The 20,859-nt window shown below is 43.4% G+C and overlaps 3 protein-coding genes across 3 annotated transcripts; 2 read left to right on the forward strand and 1 right to left on the reverse strand.

The window, feature by feature from the left end:
- Positions 1-1,333: 1,333 nt before the first annotated feature.
- MYCFIDRAFT_172707 (uncharacterized protein) lies at positions 1,334-2,245 on the forward strand (the record flags this gene model as incomplete). Its single annotated transcript, XM_007925905.1, has 7 exons — positions 1,334-1,360; positions 1,394-1,401; positions 1,437-1,572; positions 1,602-1,705; positions 1,737-1,917; positions 1,949-1,976; positions 2,028-2,245. 7 exons carry the CDS (start codon positions 1,334-1,336, stop codon positions 2,243-2,245), a joined length of 702 nt encoding a protein of 233 aa, XP_007924096.1.
- Positions 2,246-4,738: 2,493 nt separating this feature from the next.
- MYCFIDRAFT_49331 (uncharacterized protein) lies at positions 4,739-6,232 on the reverse strand. The gene is made up of 3 exons (XM_007924344.1): positions 5,973-6,232; positions 5,648-5,919; positions 4,739-5,593 (listed from the first exon to the last, which is right to left on the reverse strand). Exons 1-3 carry the CDS (start codon positions 6,090-6,092, stop codon positions 5,032-5,034), a joined length of 954 nt encoding a protein of 317 aa, XP_007922535.1. The 5' UTR covers positions 6,093-6,232; the 3' UTR covers positions 4,739-5,031.
- Positions 6,125-11,759, forward strand: MYCFIDRAFT_172709 (uncharacterized protein; the record flags this gene model as incomplete). Its single annotated transcript, XM_007925906.1, has 14 exons — positions 6,125-6,150; positions 6,202-6,370; positions 6,411-6,745; positions 6,775-6,794; positions 6,829-6,851; positions 6,891-6,896; positions 6,930-7,033; positions 7,084-7,181; positions 7,207-7,238; positions 11,142-11,215; positions 11,251-11,384; positions 11,419-11,440; positions 11,479-11,517; positions 11,546-11,759. 14 exons carry the CDS (start codon positions 6,125-6,127, stop codon positions 11,757-11,759), a joined length of 1,296 nt encoding a protein of 431 aa, XP_007924097.1.
- Positions 11,760-20,859: the final 9,100 nt, after the last annotated feature.

Here is a 20,859-nt window from a genome sequence, read left to right on the forward strand (position 1 = left end):
GGAGGTAGTAATAGAGGCGGAGGAAGAAATAGCTATTTTACTAGGTATAACGTTACTATTATTCTCTACCGGCGGTACTATAGTCTCCCTACTTTACGTTTCTAAGGGGCTCTTAATTAGATTAGCCTCTATTACGGTAGTCTTCTTACTCTTCTTACCGGCGCTAGACCTACTATAGAGCTACTCTTTACCTACTAAGTCGAGTTAGGTCTTCGTCTTATTAGCGGCAGACTAATAGGCTTCTAGAGAGACTATAATACCTTTTTCTTTAACTTAGAGGTAGCTAACTCGTCGTCTAATTACGCTAGAGGTGTACTAGTATTACTATAAGCTAACCTAGTCGCTATTATTACTAGAATTTAGTAGAAATCGATAGATATACGCATACGAGGCTCGAATAGACGATTATTCTCTAGTTAAAGACGATAGATCGAATAATTAGCGTATTTCTATATATAAATATCTCTATATAGCTTAATCTATAGAGGAGGCGGCTCTACGGGCTATACTAATAAGCGACTTTATATCTATAGTAAGAGCCCTATTAAGTCTCGACTAATAGATTACAATCCTTAACGCTACTATATTGCCCTATATATTATTAAACGCGCGGAAAGTCGTTATAAATTAATATATAGAAATACTACCGAGGATAGCGATTATACCTAGTCTTAGCCCTATTAGTACTATTGTTCTAATCTCTATAATAGAATGTTCTTTATATAGTAAGTGTTTAGGAATAGGCTTAAGCTAAACTATTAGTATTACCGTATTTAGCGTAGAAGGGTATTAATCTATATAATTATATAATTATAATTACTAATTACTAATTACTAATTACTAATTACTTACCTATTATTAGCTACAATTACGACCGTAGGCGCTAACTAGCAAGTGCCTAGTAACTAACTTCTATAATTGCAATATATACTAGCTGCCTCTAACGTTTTTATATACGTTATAGACGTAGAAAATTGCCTCGATTAGGTACTCTAGAAGGAAGCGCTAGGGAGCGGCTTCCTATATATATATAAACTTCTATATATACTAGTCCGCTCCGTAATACGCTACTATCGTCCTTAATAGCCCTAAAGATTCCCGCTCCCTAGTATATAAGAAATAGCAACTCGATACTACTTAACCGCTAGAGAATTTAGAGCTAATCGTCTAGCTCGAGCAAAACCCAAAGCGGCAATCCGCAAGGTGTAGCATAGCAGAAAATGGCTCTTTTGTATCTAAAGAGGTTTACCGGATGTCCCGAGTTGTACCTAGCTCTACACTCTTAGTGCCAATTCGCGAATAATCCGGTCGGGGCGGGATGTGTTAGTCGCGAATGATTCTGAAAGCAATTCGCCATAGAGTGAGATTGTTTGCACATCTTCGATGCTATAAGTGTGACATGTCGAAGTGTCTGAAAAACTGCCTGACGTCTTCAGGATCAAAAGACTCATCCTAGAGCTTCCGAGCGGACAATGGCGTGGACTTTTCGAACACTTGGGATACCCGCCTTACATCCTGACCCGAGGAGATGACGACATGGTGTCTTTCTATACTGATGTTTCTGGTACTCATGTCCGCCTGCGTTGTATTCTCGAAATCAGAGGCTTGCACGGCCACCCATGCCTATAAGTTCAGGCACCTCGAGATCAGCGATGGAAAATGCCAGCGTATATCTCATTCAAGAAGCATGCTGCAGCCAATACATGTGTATAGCGACCATTGACAAGCCGTCGAAGGCAAGAAGAGCCGTATATAAGCGAGCAGGCTTTCGGTATCGACACGTCTGCCATGTGCTTGTCATTAGATGCAGCTTCCAACCATGTACATTCTTACAGAAGCTCAAACTTTTGGCTAGTGGGTCTTGACCATTTCCACGAGGCGTTGAGGTGTTTCCCCTGGACGAAGGATATGCCGTTGGTGAAGACGTAGGATTGCCATGCTGCGAGAGGCTGGCGGACCACGTCGACTCTGCAGGAGTGTGTTGTTTCGAAGCAGAGTAGGAGGAGGATGAGCGATCTGCAACAAAGTAAGCACAAAAGTCCTGGACAGTGTGATAAGTCAGGAGCAGGAAAGCAACGGCAGCACAAGCATATGCCGTGCAGATGTGGCTGATCGCTCCGTGCCTATCACGCCCACTGTCGGCGCCCTGTGTGACGGATTCTCGCCGACATCTTATCTGCGCTCCGTGATTTGCTCCATCTCAAAGGATCGTGTTGGTATCAAAGTCCACGAATCAGACACATAAGAAGTGCAGGTTACATTCTCTAACGAGATTCTTCGGAGCCCGATAGTAGTTCTAGGAAAGGCTTACCGCGACTCTGCGAATCCGATAATATGTAGCCCTATGAGTTTCTTAAGGAATCCCTTTACGATATAAACGCCTATTAGTAGTTAATTAAATCTACGTCGCTTTAGCTAAACAAGACTGTTTACTTAGTTAGATTTAGTTAAATAAGGCCTTATATATTATCGTATATCTATTTATTAAAATAGCGCAATTTAGTTAAGTTTTAGATATTTTTTAGTTATAGAAGGTATTATTTTAGTAGTTAGGGTACTATAGAAACCGGATTTCTAAGCTACCTACTAAGCTTAAAGCCCGAATTCTTAGTTAGCTTTATTTCCTATAGTAATATACCTATACTATAATATTATTATACTAGAATAGTATATATAATATTATTAGTATCGCTATAGCTTAATTAGTAGTCTAAAGATAATAGAAAGTAGTAGTATTATAATACTACGGCCTCCGGAAGCTATTAGCTTAGAACTCCTCTCTTAATAGTATATCGCGATAGCCTACCTTCCGACCTATCCCCTATTTATATATATATACTAAGGAAACTGTTTTACGGTATTTCTAAGCAAATTCCTTACTAAGAGATAGAGCGGATTTTAGTCCGCGTACGATAATAAGCATACTATAGTATACTAAGTATACTAGATATATAGAGTATAGATTTAGTAAAAGAGGGCTATTCTAGTATAATACTATACGAGGCGCTATTCTACTAAATACGAAATAAAATACTAATTAAATAGGCGCTATTTAGTTAAAGGCGTACGTTAACGAAACGTCGCTAGTAATAATAATTTATAAAAGCGATTATAGCTTACTAGAGTAGGTAAATTCTTAAATAGTATATATTAGTATAGTAATTACTTAGATAGGATAATATTAGTAATATTGCCTAGGATTTCTTAAATAGTATAGTTTAGTAATATTAGTATTTATACTAGTATAGGAATTATATAGATAGGAAATACTAGTATAGAAATTATAGAGATAGGACTACCTAAAGGTTTTCTATATTCTATAGTATATAGGCAAATATAGAAATTATATAGCAATTAGTAATACTAGCGACTAGCGATATAAGCGACTAGCGATTAGCGACTAGCAACTAGCGACTAGCGACTATATAGGTAGGCGAAATAGGAAGAATTCTATTCGAGTAATTTCTATACTAATATTTACTATTCTAGTAAGACAGTTCCTATATAGGCAATTACTATACTAATTCGAGCGAAGCCGGATGTTTTTAGGCCGGAGTTAGAGTGTTCGAGGAGCTTGCGACGAGGATACGGAAACGGAGGTCTAAAAACAGTAGGCGAGCGGCGGATAACAATTAGTCTTAGCAGGTGGTTTCTTGCATAGGTAGGTAGTTTCTTACGCAGGCAGGTAGGTAGTTTCTTACGTAGGCAGGTAGTAGCCTTCTACGTAGTAGAAGGCGTATTGCTATCTACTAGCGTAGGGGTTGAATTCAAAGATGCGCCTATATAAAAGCATTCTAGCGCTCTTATTAGTAGAAAAGATGTCCCCCCTACGTAACCGCAACCTTAGGCCCGAAATACTAGATTGTTATCCGCCGCTCGCCTCCGGCTTCGCTCGGCTATCCTAACCTACACCGCGGGTCTACGGATACTTTATAAGTCCTATTTAAGTATTTACCCGTTGCTAGAGATTGTTATATCGCTATCCGGAAGATGTTCCTCTCTTCTAAGATATATATAGAGTTACTCCCTACTTTAAGTTCGTTTGCACTTCTACCGTACTCCTAATATTAAAGATATACCTACGTTACCCTCTAGCTCTTTCGGAGCCGGTCTACCTATTAATCCTTATTATTATACAGGAATAGACAGCACCGCAGTTTCGGCTAATTAACAGTGGTACCTACAAAGTAAAGCCGAAACACTCGCTAATTATACCTGTGATGGAGCAATAGAAACTTCGAAACGCATCGTGAAGAAGGTGACGTATTCTTCATCTCCTCTGCTACCTATCCAATCTGTCACCAACAGCTCAAAAGTTTGAAGCATTATTACTTCCGTACCTCTCTCTCTTTTCTTACGCCATACCAAACCAACCTCATCACGAGCTCCATCTGAAAATTCGAGGCGACACATTTACTGTATTAACTTATTACTGTAACCCTCAGCATGCTTTCATGCACCACTCGCTTCTTCCGCTTCCTTCGTCTGCAGATTGGGACTTGGGAATCGATCTACGTGGTCTGCTTAGACCGCTTCCCTTCACTCTAGCGGGCCCGAATTTTTGCGAGCTCTGCGCATTCGGCAAATCTTTAGCATCGGGTTGAAGTTTGAGAGGACAGATATTGAGAGGGTACATGGCAGATACTTTAGGTCGGAGCAGTCAGTCCCGGTACAGGATATAATGCAGGCTGTGTGCTGAGAAGTATATAAGTTAGTGGAAGAAGGAGATCTTCATCGTCACATAACAGCTCTATAATTTAGCCTTCCTGTATGCACCACAGGACGCTTTGTTCTGTCTATCATGAATCGTAACATCTAATAATAGTCTGTATAAACCGCAAAAGCGACTTGAACTACATCTATAGCCTCCCACTTCCCACTCCTCGCTAAAACACGCACATCAAACTTGCAGGCATTCTGCTGGGTATATTCCAATTTCTCCTCCCACCTTTCGCCATTACTGCAGATTTCCAGAACCTCTAGAGCCGCAGACGAAAAAAAAATCCGCTGCACAATCATTCACCGTCATAGTCATATGAGTTCATCACTCCCACTCCTCCCCACCTCCTCAATGACCTTCCTAACCTCATCCTCCTCAAACATCGGTCCCATCCCATCACATCTCGCCATTTTCTTCAAACGTTCGCACACTTCTCCGATATCGACAGCGCCGGATAAGTAAAGAGGATGTGATTGCAAAAGGTCCCAAGTTGCGCTTGCGGAAAGAAGGTGGCTCTCACTGCTGCCAGGTGAGCTTCCGTGTTTGATAGGTGAGGATGAAGATTCGGTGGAGAAGAGGCCGTTTCTCAGACGTGTGGAATCTAGACGTGGACTTGTGGAAGGGGAGGAGGTCTTTGCTTGGCGTGATCCGGGTAGGAGACTTGGATCGTCGACGAATCCGGGAGCATGGTGTCTCGTCGGTGATGAAGATGCTGTTGCTCTCAAGATTTCGTTTTCGGTCTCGGCTCGCTGGAGCATGAGTTTGAGCCGCTCGTTGTCAGATTGTAGTGAGGATGTAGTAGTGGTGAGGAGATTGAGCTTTGCCTCCAGATCTCTAACGTGCCTTTCTTTTCGTTCCCGGAATGCGCGTTGTCTGGGAAGAAAGATCAGCACAATTAATAAAACGGAGACATGTGACAGAACTTACGCTGCTCGATTTTGAGCCTTCCGTCTTGATTGCGCTGGAGTGAGTGTGTCTTTCTCCTCGCTACTGCCTCGCCTGTCCGTTCGCTCGTGTTCCATGTCCATAGCTATTCCACTATCCACGGACCCATTGGGAAAAGATGAGAGCTGTTGCGACGGTGGTGATTGCGAACCTGCCGCATTCGGCTGAGCTGTGAATCCTGTACCGAGTGATGGATCGAAGTTGTAGTCGAATGATTCGAGTGTGAAAGAGCCTGCATCGACATGCTCCAAGCTCTGCTGTTATGATTAGCCTGCTTTCTTTAGAAATGTCTGTATCAAGCGCTTACGGGAGTAGCTCCAAGCCCGTCATTGCTTGCCTGTGGAAGGCCGCCCATCTCGGCGCCGAAGCCCATGTATTGGTAGGGCTGCGGCGCAGACGCAAAGTAGTTGTAATCCATAGACTCCATGTTGATGTCTATGGAGCTTTAATGGTTACCTGATGCCTGTGAAAGCGATGAGCTTCAAGTGAGGTAGGGCAACGGGAGTCGTAATGTGTAGGACGTAACAATCACAAAGGGCGGAAGGAAGCACCACCATATACAAGTTCAGCTCAGAGGATGAAGTTTATGTCGAAGCTGTGACATGCAACGTGCACGGCGCTGAAGAGGAAACGCGTCTGGAAAGCTGCAGATCACGGGGAAGCATTTTGAGAGGGACGGACGGGTTCGACGGAGCCATCCTGTTGGTGCCTACGACATGCTGCAGGCCCTGAATCCTTCGGCCAGGTGCCAGGAAAGCTGAGACGATGTTTGGTCGGCGTGCAGGATAGCAGCCACGCTGCGAGAAGGAGAGGGGTAGTAGTGCGGTGTGCTGGAACCATGGGGACGAAGGATGTTAGCGTTACCCACGAGGCGGCCGGTTTTGGCGACCTTCACAAGAAAGACATATGTCTCGCTGGTCGAAAGGCAATATGCTTATCGCGAAGTCAGTGGCCTCCTGCTGAATACGTAGACGGCCACGACGGGATTGGTGGCGCAGCGGACCATCGGCCATCTAGAGACCGATATCATCATGCGGGTAGAGCGGTATCTGTGGTCGTTGCACATCATGGCCTTGAGAAGTAGCAATGTTGTCAGTGACACTCATCAGCATGTGTATACATGTTTCTTGTCCATGATCGAATTTTGAAATCTCAATGACGAGACTGCGAAGTGATGGATGTGCGAGTGGCTAGAAGCGATAACCCGTCGGCATATCCGCATCAGCTCGCCGTGAAACAAGATTTTCTGCGGCTGGCGCACTAGTGGAAGGAGTTTCCGCCCCATCCAGGGCATTGTATCTTCAAGGCGCTGGTAATTGCCGGCCGCATCGTGAATGGGAGGAGGCTTCATAGAAACGCGTCTTGTCTGTGGGCGAGACACTAGAAGAAGACTTAGAGGACCAAATACCGTAGCATAGAGATGCAAGATCAGCAGCGTGCATCCGTAGCAGGAAATCCTGGGTTGGTGGCGTGGAAGTCTGTGTTCTCTTTCGCCAATTCAAGGTCGTGACTCTGAGTAACACGATAATAGGGACCTTCAGAAGCCACCAATTTCGCGCAGTCGGGGAACAAGGTGGATGCGAAGGTTAGTACCGCATCCTTCGACCGCCGGTTTGAATAGGGGTGAATTATTAACTCGTAGACCTTGGACCGTGCTTTTGAACGCGCGCGTTCAAAAGCATATAAGACACTATATTTACGACTCGCAGGGGTAGTAATCCTGCCTTAGCTAGAAGAAGTTAGGTATTAGAAGAATATAGAAGGTAGCTTAAACCCTATCCGGCTTAGCTTATTAAAGGCAAATTGGCTCCTACGATAGCGAGGTAGAAAGTAGCTATTAGGTCTTCGAGATAGCAGTACGAGAGGGCACTAACTTATATATATAAAGGTCTAGGTATGTAGCCGTTGTTGTAATTAGTAATAGGGGCTACTAGGGGGGCGCTAAAGGGCTACTAGATAGAACCTAAATTCGAGGATTGATTGCAGAATTTGCAGTATATCGTCTATAGGATAAGAGCTACCTATAGAAGTAGGAGAGGTCTTCAATTGTTAGTATAACTACCCTTGTTCTCGATTATAGCTACTATAGACCCCCCCTCTTATCCCTCTCGTATTATCGACCTAGGCTCCGGCTCTTCTATACTAGCCTTTACTACTCTAGTCTACCTACTACTATAGGCACCGCCTATACCTATTCGAGTAGCTCTTTAAGGTAACCCTCTTTATATAGATGTCTCTTTAATATAGCTATATTCAGTCGGAAGTCTATTGCCTCTAATCTAGTCGGTTGTTAAGCGGCTACTATATAGTCGCTCTATGTCTATAGCAAGCTTATTAACTAATTCAAGCTATAATAGCGATAGCGAGAGCAGTGTAGCTACTAACTAGACACCAAATTTAACTCTACCGAGGCCGGTTATTTAAAGAGGTATAGACACCTCTTTAACGGCTTACCTCGAGCGGTAGCGGTAATAACAGGAACAATAACAGGCTATAGTCTAATAGCCTATACTAGATTTGAGCGACTCTTAGCCTTCTATAGCTACTGAAGACTCTTAGTATAACTTTAACCTACTAGAAGGCGTAGAAGACGACTACAATCGAGTTAATAGCGATAGCCGCATATCGGACGATTTTGCCTTACTAATTATTAAGCACTTCGAGGCTAATGCTAGCTATTATGTAGAAGGTCGGATCCGAGATATAGTTAAGCGCTGTTAGAAGTAGTGTAACGACTATAAGCCTGCTAGACAGCGTGCTATTAAGGGCATAGATATACTTATTCGTAGGTAGATTGCAAAGCGAGTTGTCGAGTATAGAGCGCTATTAACGGCCTCCGGTATAGTTGCTAAGGACTCCGAGTTCAAACAGATACTTAATCGCTTTAAGGATACTATATTGCTAAACAATAAGAAGCTCCGCGAGAAGCTTCTTACGCCTAATAAACTGCGTAGTTATAAGACACTAGCTTAGCAAGTCTAAGACAATATGCTCCGTATTATATCGTAGCGAGTCTAAGAACCAGTAGCGTTTGTAAGTCTATCGACACCGAGTCTAGTTATAGCTCTATTAACGCTAGCACCAAATCCGGCTCTTTCTAATCCCCCTTCGACGCTATATATAACGCGCCGCCGCTTGGATATCGATAGTAAGAAGCAGCTAAATAAGGAGCGGTTATTAAGTCGAGTATTAGAGCCATTTCGAGAAGCTATTACTGCGTTAGCAAATTAACTAAGAGCTAACTATTATTCCGAGGTAACAAATAACTACTATCTAATCCGCTGAATAGACGATATCGACAGCCGCTCTAAGAAGCGTATAAAGCTAATGCACGCGTCTACGGTACGTCAATTTAATGAGCTAAGAGCCCTTCTTATTAGACGTGTTAGATACGTTCCTCTTGTTCCTTCGCAGTTATCGTAGGTTACCGACTTTAGCCTTAACGAGAACCTCGTTGCTAACGTTATAACGCCGATAGGACATAGTAACGACGGCTACGATAGCGATAGAACTGTCTTGTAGTTGTTAGAAGCGTTAGATATTGGAAATTAATAGCCGCTAGTGTGTGGATATTCGCGTAATCGAGGTGTTAGACTTAAGCGAAGAGGACTAAATCGGGTATATCGTATATAGTGTTCCGAGTGCTCGTTAGTTCCGGAATTGGTAAGAAACTTAGTAAGAGGCGAATTCTCTAGTATAGTTGTTACTACCTTCGATACTATTAGTTATAATACTACAGTTCTGTTAGTTACTAATAGTGAATTTCGAAGACTTCTAGAAATTTCTACACCCCTTACTATTCTCTGCCTTTACATCTTGCTAAGATACTAAGAAGCAAGGTATATAGCTCTCGCTATAGTAAAACAGCTATCCGAAGCTCTTCCGTATCTAATCCGAGTATTAACAAGAGGATAGGGAAGAGTTAGATATTATCTCCTTACTAATCTATCGCTATTCTTTACTATTCTTTATTACTATTATTAATAACTACTTCCCCTATGTCTTCTATATTACTTCTAACCTCTAATCTATTACTAGAAGGGTTTGTACGCATTAGATCCGGCATTTCCACACCTACTAGCGGCATAGGTAGCAGCTTAGCACCTAAGTAATCTCTAATGTCCGGACACCTTAAACCGTAGTGCGTAGCGACCTTGTTTCTACGATAGCAAGATAGGCAATTGGTAAGTAATACTGCTACTAAATAGCAGGACCCTATCGGCATTAAACCAGTCCGCAGCCCCTTCTTATACTCGAAGAATAGCTAGTTGTTAGTTACCTTACTAAACCCCTATTCGACCGACTGTCGTAGAGCCGACTATTCCTTCGCAACCTGCGCCTATATAGGGTTACGATAGCCGCCTCTCTTCGACTTCTACGATCCAATAATGCTATCAACCTGTCTATATGCCGAGTTACTAAAGAGAAAGAGCTTGTCTTCGATAGGGTCGTTATTAAACAACTTATGCTATACCTAGTTAATATTAGACTCGCGTACTAGTCGACCATCGCCGTAAGAGCTAGGATAAGGGCTATTAATAAGCAGTATTCTATCCGGTAGCTGTATACCTTAGAATTTGAGGCTATAGAAGTGCTTATAGCTATTATAGAATACCCTCTAGTTGCGACTAGGTCTCGCAATCTTCCTTACAGTACTATCTATATATCCGAAAACACTAGACACTCTAACTGATAGATATAGCGACTCCGCTAGGCTCCGGAGATATTGCTTACTAAGCCGCCTCTTGTTAAAGAATAAGAACGACTTCTACCTTAGCGCTAGGCTATATACTACCGCATTAAATATATAACTCAATATAGTAGCTAAATAGCCAAACTTCTTATCTATATCCTTCTAGAAGCCTAGACTAGACAGCCGCTTACAGACAATATAAAGCACCGTTGTAGGTAGCAATTTGAGGCCAACTAGCAACACGATTAAACTAATATCTAATAGGTCTACTAACTCTATTAATTTAGGCCTTATAAAGCGGAAGTTACCCTTAATATTAGCCTCCGGATAACTAAGAAGGTCGAAGCGCTGTTTATTGTATATTCTCGCCGGTTCAAATGGTCGGTTACGCCTTAACTAGCGGTGCTACTATTTACGTATAGATTTACCCTCCCTCTACGCCTACCGGTTCTTATTACTACTATCTTCCTTAAGGTATTTACTCGCAATAGCAACGACCGTTACAGTAGCTGTAGTAACTACAATCGCTCTAGTTTCTATAGTTTGGTGTACTACACTGTCTATAGGTCTATAGCTAAGGTCTATACCCCTAGAAGGTCTAGAATAGGGGCTCCTTACTATACTAAACCGCTTTCAATTATATACCAATTAGCCTCTTCTAAAGGTCCGTAAAAAGCGCCACATTAATCCTTCACCTAACGGTCACGAGCTAGCGCTTATTTAGAAGCCGGTAGCTAGGTTGACCATTTCTGAAGGTCCCTAATGCCTGTCCACACATGGCAGTCCTGTGAAATGCTCCTTGTCAGCCATCGATATCAGCCTGTTGTGAATAATGTCGCACAGGATCAAAAGGGCGGGTGAGATCGCGTAGGGCTGGTTATTCATCCACCAGTCCAGATGACTACTGGAATAAAGACGGAAGACAAGACTCCGCCAAGCAATGGCCAAGCCGCTGCGGTCCGCAATGTCGCCGTCACAGGCCACTTCTTTCACCAACGCTCTTGATCGGAGGCAAGGTGTGCACATGTCTGCAGTAGCTTTCTCGAATGAAGCTGCTGAGCTGCAAGTATCTCATCTCTCGAGTGAGGGATAGCCTTACGGCATGGTAAGCTAGATAAAGAGACCGACGTCGTTGTTGTTCTGCGGGCGATCTCGCCGTGTGCACCCCGAAGTACCCTATACTGTAGCTCATTCGATATGGGATGTGTATGCCGTGTCAGCCTTGTTAGACCCTTTCACGCCCAGCCGATAGACGATCAGAATGTTACTGTTGACTGCGAGTTCGGTAGGAACGCCGAGCTCGGCCGACTTGAACGCCGGCATAGCCATTTACGGAAGCACCGTGTCTTCGAGTTGACAGAGTTTGGGCTCAAGGACGGTTTGAACATCAAATTTGGGTGATGCATATAAGGAGGACAGAGTGGGTCTAGTCGGAAATTAGAGATTCCGCCGGGGAGCCGATTTCTTAGCCTTCTATACACATTTCTGCTCTTCTAGTAAACAATCTATTTTGCACCTCGTCGTCGCTCTCTCTATACCTTACTATCGCTATCGCTACTCTTACTATCGCAATAGACACCTATATTAAAAGCCTCGTAGACGCCGCAACTAGCTATATTAAAGGCCTCGAAGAAGCTATAGCCTTCGACTTCGCTGCTACCGCCGCCGAGCTCGAGAAGGTAGTATTTAATACGCGGTTTAACGCGAATAGAGACATTAAGAAGTATAGTATTAATAAGCTAATAATAGCGGAAGATATAGCGGATATCTTTAGTAGAATGCGGCTTATTAAGCAAGACGATTTGCTACTCGACTTAGCTAGTCTCGACGGTAGTAAAGAACTCGACGGTAGTAAAGAACTCGGCGGTAGTAAAGGTAATAGTAGTAACGGTAGTAACGGTAGTAAAGAAGATACTAAAGGCGAGATTGTAAGTAATAAAGAGCTAACTAAGAAGAAGAAGGCTTCTCGTAGCTATAACGAATTTAAGAGCCGCTAGCGTAGTTATTACTTTAACGCGTCGCAAAGGTTAGTAGTACCTATTCTAGCTAATATAAAGGGCTACGCCCTAGGTAGAAAGCGCTAGCCTTAGGCATTCGGCCTACGCGACTCTAACCTACTGCTTAGCGCTTAGCGTACCGTACAAAACTATTCGGATTTACGTAGATAGACTTAGCTCTTTATCGAACCTATTAAGTCTTATATCTAGTATCTGCGTACGCGTTACTTACCCGTAATATTAGGTTCGATCTTTAATATAGGAAACGCTAAGGTTTATTAGGAACCCGAGTAAGATAGCTAGGGGAACGCTACCCCTACCGTACTAGAGATAACTAGGGACGAGATTTATCGTACCTTCGAGAGTCTCTATACTAGATAGTAGACGATAGAAGCCTAGCTATAAGCTACTCGTTCTACGCTCTAATACGCGGAAGCGTCTCGCTAGCCCGGGCCTCCCGAAGCTAGTTTAGTACGAGACTAGTCTACGAACGAGATCCTAAAGGGACTACTAGAAACTCTCTCGGCTTCCGGCTAAAACGTAACGGCATCCCGCGAGTAGAAACTACTATCGTAGGATAGGAAAGCCGAGTCGTTCCGGGACTACCTACTACGACTAAGGAGTTCGTACTAAGTTCGTTCCGGGCTAAAACTAAAGCTCTCCGAAGATTACTACTAGGATACCGTATACGATACCCTACCGGCAAAGGAACGCGCTAGGATGCGCTACTTCTAGGAAAGAGGAAGCCTTACGAAAGGAAAGGACCCCGAAGCTTTCTTCTAGTAACTCGAGGACGTCTTCGCGGATAGCAACGAAGCTATAAAGGCGCTAGAGCAACTCTAAGCCCTAAGGTACTCCTAGGGACAACCTTAGTACGACTACTAGCTAGAATTCGACGGCCTCCTACTAAGCGTAGGCGGAGACCGTTAGATAGACGATACGAAAATCGGTTATTTAAAGAATACCTTCTCGAACGCGGCTAAGACCTATACTACCGCCGTACTAAAGATTAAGGATTACTACCTCTATACAGAGGAGGTCGAGCGGATTATAACGAACCTCGAGTCGATAGATTAGTTCAAATAAGCTACGAAACGCTAGTAAGAAAGGAAGAAAGAAGTAGCGAGTCCTACGGTTATTATTCCCCCCTATACGGCCCCTACGGCGAACCCGAAGGTCGACTCTAATAGAGACGTAGTTATAAATCCCGCTTAAACTAACGCTTTCCGTAGAAAGAACCGCGGAGCCTAACAATCGACGGCGGGGAAACCTAGGGCTAAATAGGTCGACTCTATAGAAAGAGAGAAGCATAAGGAGAAAAGACTCTACTTCCGCTACGGAGCGAGCGGATACCGCATTCGAGATTGCCCGTACGCCCCGCTAGCTTAGCCTACTAAGATTAGTATCGCCTCCGTATAACCTATTCTAAAGGATACGGAAGAATAGTCGGACTTAAGCAGTTCCGACTCGGGAAAAGAGTAACTCCTACTCGTAGTTAGGAGTCGGGAGTAGATAGAGTACGGGCAAAGAAATAGGAAGAAGTTAAAAAGGACATAAACGGGAATCTTATATATACCGATATAGTCCTCGAAAATAACGTCGGAACTTCTACTCTTATCGACGAAGGATACTAGTATTACGCTATAATTAATGCGGGCCTAGCTAAAGGCCTCGGACTTAGCTATATTAGCCGTAAGTCCCGAGAAGTAAAAGGAGCGTCTACGGTAATATAAGACGCAAAAATTATAGGAGTCGTCGCCTTCCGAATAGAAATTAATAGATTCTAATAGACGGTATACGCTTACGTCGTACCGGGATTGGCTTTTCCCCTTATCTTAGGGAACCTATAGAAGGCATATAATAAGGTCCGGACTGCGCCTAAAAAACGACGGTACTACTACGGGAGGGCTTAGTATTAGATTAAAGAAGGGCGCTATTACCGCGAGGTCGATACGAACGGGAACATCGCTACGATTAACGCCGTAAGAAGCCTACTTACCGCGACAATTGCCGAGGACATTAAAAAGGCCCTAAAGACGAAGGAATATCCGACGATCGAGAAGCTAAAGAAGAAGCTACCCCTAGAGGTTCGCGATATAGCCGCGCTGTTTTATTAAAAGGAAGCCGATAAGTTAGCGCCCTATCGCCCTAGTATCGACTATACGATAGAACTCTAGGAGAAACTAGACGGATCCTAGCCTTAACTCCCTTAGGGTCCGCTCTATAGTATATCGAAACAAGAACTCTTAGTCTTGTAGAAGTCGCTAGACGAGCTCCTAAAGAAGGGGTTTATAAGACCGGCGAACTCCGAAGCGGTAGCGCCCGTACTGTTCGTTAAGAAGCCCGGGGGAGGACTACGGTTCTACTACGACTATAGGGCGCTTAACGCTCTAACGAAGCAAGATAGATACCCCCTCCTACTAATCCCGGATACTATAAGGAACCTAACGGAGGCCCGGTAGTTAACTAAGGTTAACGTAGTCTCGGCCTTTTATAAGATTAGAATAGCAAAAGGATACGAGTATAAGACGGCCTTCCGGACGAGGCTAGGCTCGTTCGAATAGCTAGTATGCCTGTTTAGTTTGTCCGGAGCCCCGGCTATATTTTAACGGTATATTAACACTCTCTTATAGGAGTATCTAGACGACTTCGCGTCGGTATATATAGACGATATAGTTATCTACTCGAGCGGGTCGAGGGAAGACTATTTCCGTAAGGTAAGAGCGGTACTTAAGAAGCTTTAGAACGGAGGCCTTTACCTCGATATTAAAAAGAGCGAATTCGCCTAGAAAAAGATTAAGTACCTAGGGTTTATCGTCTACGCCGACGGAGGAGGAGTATTAGCTAACCCCGAAAAGGTAGAAGCCGTACGAAAATAGATAGTATCTAAGACCTAAAAGGAAGTTCGTCGTTTCTTAGGATTTACGAACTACTACTATATATTCGTACCGAACTATTCTAAGATCTCCGCGCTATTAACTACGCTTACCGGTAAGGGAACCCCGTTCGCCTAGGGAGAAGAATAGGATAAAGCGTTCGAGACACTAAAGGACAAATTCTACCGCGCCCCGGTACTTGCCTAGTAGGACCCGTCCCTCCCTATCTTCCTTAAGACGGATTGTAGCGGGTTCGCGATTAGAGGCGCCCTTATCTAAGAAAAGGCGGGAGTCCGCCGACCGGTAGGCTTCTTTTCGAAGAAACTAAACAAGGCGGAGATTAATTACGATATCTACGATAAGGAAATGCTCGTAGTCGTGTCTAGTATTAAGTTTTAGGACTCCGAGCTAAAATTATATAGCCCCTTTACGATTTAGACGGACTATAAGAACCTAGAATACTTTATAGTAAAGCGCTAGCTATCCGAAAGACAGATCCGATAGTAGGAAGAACTAGCGAAGTACTAGTTTACCCTAGTCTACCGGCCGGGAATCGAAGCTATCCTACTAGATATATTATCGAGGAGAGAATAAGACACGTTAGGCTAAGACGACAAGCTTTCGAGGTTCCGGAGATTCTTAGAACCGGACCTCTCTCTAAACTAGCCGGAAAACGTCTAGATTTCTAGTGCTACTATCCGTAGCTTCCCGCGTATAACGAAGGCGACCCCGTTATCCCTACTCGCGAACGAAACGGAGCCCGCGTAGCCTTCGCCGGAAAGCGCTAAACTATTCTAGGACCTAGAGATAAACGATATATAGAAGAGTATTATCGAGAAAGATACGGTATACTAGACGGTAGTACAAAAAATCCGTAAGAGAGGCAGAACATTACAACTAGAAATTAAAGCAAAAATTCAGATCGGGGATTATATAATAGACCCTAAGGGGTTCCTTCGCTACCGCGGCAAGCTCTAGGTTCTAGGAGCCCTAGCGACGACGGAAACCGAATACAAAGACATAGGGGCCGAGGAACTATAGCAGGATATACTACGTACGAAGATTATCTAGTCGATCTACGACTCGCCGCTCTACGGCTACCCCGGCCGGGATTCTACTACTTCTATACTAGGTCGCGACTTTTACTAGCCGCTATAGTCGAAGCAGGTACGGCAATTCCTACGGAACTACAACTATTATAGACGTAATAAGGTATAGAGGGAATACAAACACGGCCTCCTAAAACCCCTACTAGTATCCGACCGTTTCTTCTAGGAAATCTCGATAGACTTTATAACTAACCTACCGGAGTTAGATAGGAACCGGTATCTATAGGTAATTAAAGACTGCCTAAGCAAATAGATCGCCTTTATCGGTACTCCCTCTATAAAAGTAGAGGAATACGCGGTTTTGTTCCTAAAATACTAGGTTAGGTATTACAGACTTCCTCGTACTATTACTAGCGATAGAGGTACGAATTAGACGAGCACTTTCTAGAGGGAGATATATCGACTACTCGGCGTAAAGTAGAGGTTAAGCTCCGCCTACTACCTATAAACCGACGGAGGTCCGGAGCGCGTAAACTAAGACGTATAAGCTTACCTACGGAACTATATTAACTAGATATAGTCCGATTAGAACTAATAGCTTCCTACGGTAGAACTAGCGTTTAACGGGAGACACTAAGCGGGGTTAGGAATAAGCTCTTTCTTCGCGACTTACGGTTACGAATCTACCTCCCCCGTTGCGTTAGAGGAGGACCTAGCTATCGATAGACGGCTAACTATAGCGAAACGGGCGGAGGAGTTCGTAAATAAGATTAAGCAGATCTTAGATCTATACTAAGTATAGATAGCGGAAGCCGTATAGAAACAAGAGGATAGCGCGAATAAGACTAGAACTCTAGCGCCGGTATATCGTATCGGAGACAAGGTCTAGCTCGACCTAAGGAATTACTAGACTAGTAGACTAAAGAAGAGCCTCGACTCGAAGCACGCTAAGTATACGGTAGAAGAGGTATTGTCGCCTATCTTAGTACAACTCTCGGGGATACCTAGCAACATTTACCTAGTATTCTATACCGACCTTCTAAGACTTACGAGCCGGGACCCCCTTCTAGGGTAAGTAACCGACGACAAATAGCCGGACCCTATCTTAATCGAGACGTATAAAGAGTAGTAGGTCGAAGAAATCCTATATGCCCGAAAAAAGAAGCAGGGCCGAGGGCGAGAAGCACTCGTAAAATAGAGCGGGTACTATAAACCTACGTAGGAACCTCTAGACTATATCGCGGATACCTCCGCGCTAGACGACTTCGAAGCGAAATATAGACAAATCGAGGAGAACGACGGGCCTCTAAGAGATTAGGAGAAGAGAGGAAAACGGAAGAAATAACGTAGTAACCTAGAGTTTTTCCGCGGAATAACGGGTTTATAGATTCTAGGGACTTTTACTAACTTCTAGAGTTTGGATTTTCTTACTAACTTATTAGACTTAGAATTACTAGAATACTAGAGAAGGGAAACATAATTTAGAGCTAGGAAGAATTTTATTTAGGTATTCGTAAGTAAGTATCGGGTCTCCGCCCGAAATTAGAAGGTTACCTTAGGACTATAAAAAAAAATAATAATAACACATCCGAAGCTACCTAGAAACCCCTAGAAAACCCCCGGAAACCTTTACTCCTCTAGCGGACCTAGACGATTGTTGCCGAGATAGAGGGCGGTCGGAACGCCGCTAAAAAAGAGAGGTTAGCGAGAGAAAGTCGAAGGGTAGCGAGGAACTTACGTCTAAGTCTATTAAGCTACGATATTAGCGACGGTATTCGTTACCTCCGAGGCAATAGCGCTAAAACAAACGGTTAGCGAGGGTTTTATCGCGAGGAACGGAGAATCTTACTTAGATAACAACCCCTACGGCTAGAGAGACTTAAGGGCTTTCTAGGCCTTAAGAACCTTAAGAAGCTCGGAGTGCTTCTCGGCGATATTAGCGCGGGTCGCGCGGGTATAGCTAGCGTAGGCTACGTAGGCTATTTAAGGACTAAATAGTTAGCGAGAGATTTAATACGGGAATCGCGTTAACTTATAGTAGGGCGTAGGCAATTCTCTTACGAGCGCAATTAGCGTAAGCCCTCGAGCTAGCGGGCTTAAGAAAGTTAGCGGACCCTACGACGAATCGGACGGGAACCTTATAGATTAGTCGGCGCAGTCTTCGCCGGAGTTATAGCAACTAATATAGTAGATTCGACGAGCTATCTAGGATAAGTTAATTTTACGAAGGGAACCGAGGAGGAAGGGGAGGGACTTACGGTATTAGTAGTAGTAGTAGTAGTAGTAGAGGTATATATAGAAAAGAAGAAGAAGAAGAAGAAGAGGGAAATATTAATACTTATAGAAAGCGATACGGAAGTAAAGGTCGCGAAAGTAACGGAAGGCGCGAGTATAAGTAAGGCGCGTTTTAGGAAGGGGTAAACAGGTAAAAGAGCGCGGTTTAGCAGTCGCGAAGAAAGTTATAGCCCTTAAAGCCTAGGATACGGCAACCCCGACCGGAAAGTAGTAGAAACCCCGATCGCAAAGGAGGAAACTACGAGCGCGTTACCCTAGAGAAGCTTAGATAAGTACAGATCTAACGGTTGAAGTAATAGCGATAGAAACTACGGAGGGCTTTCTATCCCCGCTAAGGAAGGGGAGGAGGACGGGGGTAATATAAAGGGCTACGCCCTAGGTAGAAAGCGCTAGCCTTAGGCATTCGGCCTGCGCGACTCTAACCTACTACTTAGCGCTTAGCGTACCGCACAAAACTATTCGGATTTACGTAGATAGACTTAGCTCTTTATCGAACCTATTAAGTCTTATATCTAGCATCTGCGTACGCGTTGCTTACCTATAATAGCTAATATCGCTTCGTAGCGATAGTTACTATTTAGATTGCGACTAGAGCCCTTCTAGGTTAGTAAGGACGATAGAAGCACCTACTAGCTATTAATTAACAACGTATAGTATACTAATAGCGCTTACCTTATGTCCGCTTCGAAGTATATACGTATCTTTAGCTTTAAGTGTCGCCTTAGTCGCAAGTAGCGCGCCTCGTAGGCGGATAAGTCGAAGAAGTCGAACAATAAGAGGCTTCGTAACACTAATAAGGACCGTAACCTCTATATAGCGCGCCTAAAGGTTGAAGTATTATATAAGCCGTATAACGAGACTAACCCTGCTAGCAACCTCGTTAAGAATAGTAAGAAGGAGTTTAAGTGTATTAAACCGGTCGAATACTAGTTCTCGTACTAAAGTAGGGATTAGGCCGCTTATAACTACTCTCTCGAGACTTCTAACTATAATAAGTTGAATTCCTTCTAGCGGAAGGTAGTTAGTAACGAAAGGCAGAAGGGCTATAGAGCGGCGGAGGTAAAGGACAATATAATAGGTAAAAACGTACCTAGGCAATATAAGGTTCTTAAGGCTTCCGGAGGCCTTAGTTTTAAGCGAATGCACGTTCTTAATAGCGCTCGAGGCTTCCGCAAAGCATACCCTAATATCCGGTATACTAGCGGTCGATTAAGTACCTTAGTACAGTTGTTAGAGTTAAGAGATTAGTTATTAGAGTGTAAGTTCTTATTTCCTCGAAGTATTAAGAATTAGAGGTATTACCGCTAAGCATCCGTAAGCGGTTTAGCTTATCTCTTAGCGCGACCTCTAAGTAGCTAATCGGCGCGGGACTACCCTTTCTCCGATATTATCCCCTCTATTTTCCTTATTTAGAATCTTCCTCGAATACTAACTTATAATAATAATAGCACAATACCTATACGAATACGTCGAAGCTAAGCATTATTAAAGTAGCGCCGATACTATTAGATATGTATTTGCTAAACGGGAAAGACTAGAGCTTCTACAAAAATATAGGCGGCTTTGTTTAATAGATTCTATATATAAGACGAATTTCCTAGGTTAGAAGCTGTTTACTATTATAGTACGCGACACTACCGGCTCTTAGCGCTGCCCCTTCTATTTTCTTATAGAACACGAAGACGGCGACGTTATATTATCGTATATACTTGTTATTAAGAGATAGTGTCGAGAAAATAGTATAAGGTAGACTTCTAGGTACTAGGTTACAGACGATAGCGGAGCTAAACAGCGAGCAGTTAAAATCGCCTTTCTAGGTCTAATTGCAGGTAAGACAGAAGTAACCTATTATCTCTGCTATAAACACGTCGACGCTATACTCCGTAAGCGCTTTAAGGCCGACAAATACAAGAAGACCTTAGACTATATACTTATAGTATTAAAATTTAGAAGAACGGAGCCTAGTTATAACGACTCGATAAACAAAGCAATTAACGCGCTTCTACGCAACCTCTACGGCTAACCTAAGCGAGAACAGGTCAAATATATTAAGAACGAGTTTATTAAAACTAAGCGAATATAGGCTAATTTTATACGAGAATACTTACCTCTATATATATAGTATAAGACTACTAATCTATTAGAAGGTCTACATTCTTGCCTAAAGAAGGGGGACCTTAAACGCGCTATAGCGGCGTTCTCACTAAAGGGCATTGCTATCTACGTCGACAACGTTACAAATAGCTTCGACTATAGGGCTAATATCGCCCTTTATAACTTCCGC

Source organism: Pseudocercospora fijiensis (genome assembly GCF_000340215.1).
Source record: "Pseudocercospora fijiensis CIRAD86 unplaced genomic scaffold MYCFIscaffold_2, whole genome shotgun sequence".
Lineage (NCBI taxonomy): Eukaryota > Fungi > Ascomycota > Dothideomycetes > Mycosphaerellales > Mycosphaerellaceae > Pseudocercospora > Pseudocercospora fijiensis.

What these genes read in the sequence shown, in the direction of transcription:
- MYCFIDRAFT_49331 (XM_007924344.1), bottom strand. Translation starts at nt 6,092, where the DNA reads ATGGAGTCTATGGATTACAACTACTTTGCGTCTGCGCCGCAGCCCTAC. An exon ending in ACGGGCTTGGAGCTACTCCC is followed by an intron (nt 5,920 to 5,972) that starts GTAAGCGCTTGA and finishes TCATAACAGCAG; the next exon opens with AGCTTGGAGCATGTCGATGC. An exon ending in AAGGCTCAAAATCGAGCAGC is followed by an intron (nt 5,594 to 5,647) that starts GTAAGTTCTGTC and finishes CTTTCTTCCCAG; the next exon opens with ACAACGCGCATTCCGGGAAC.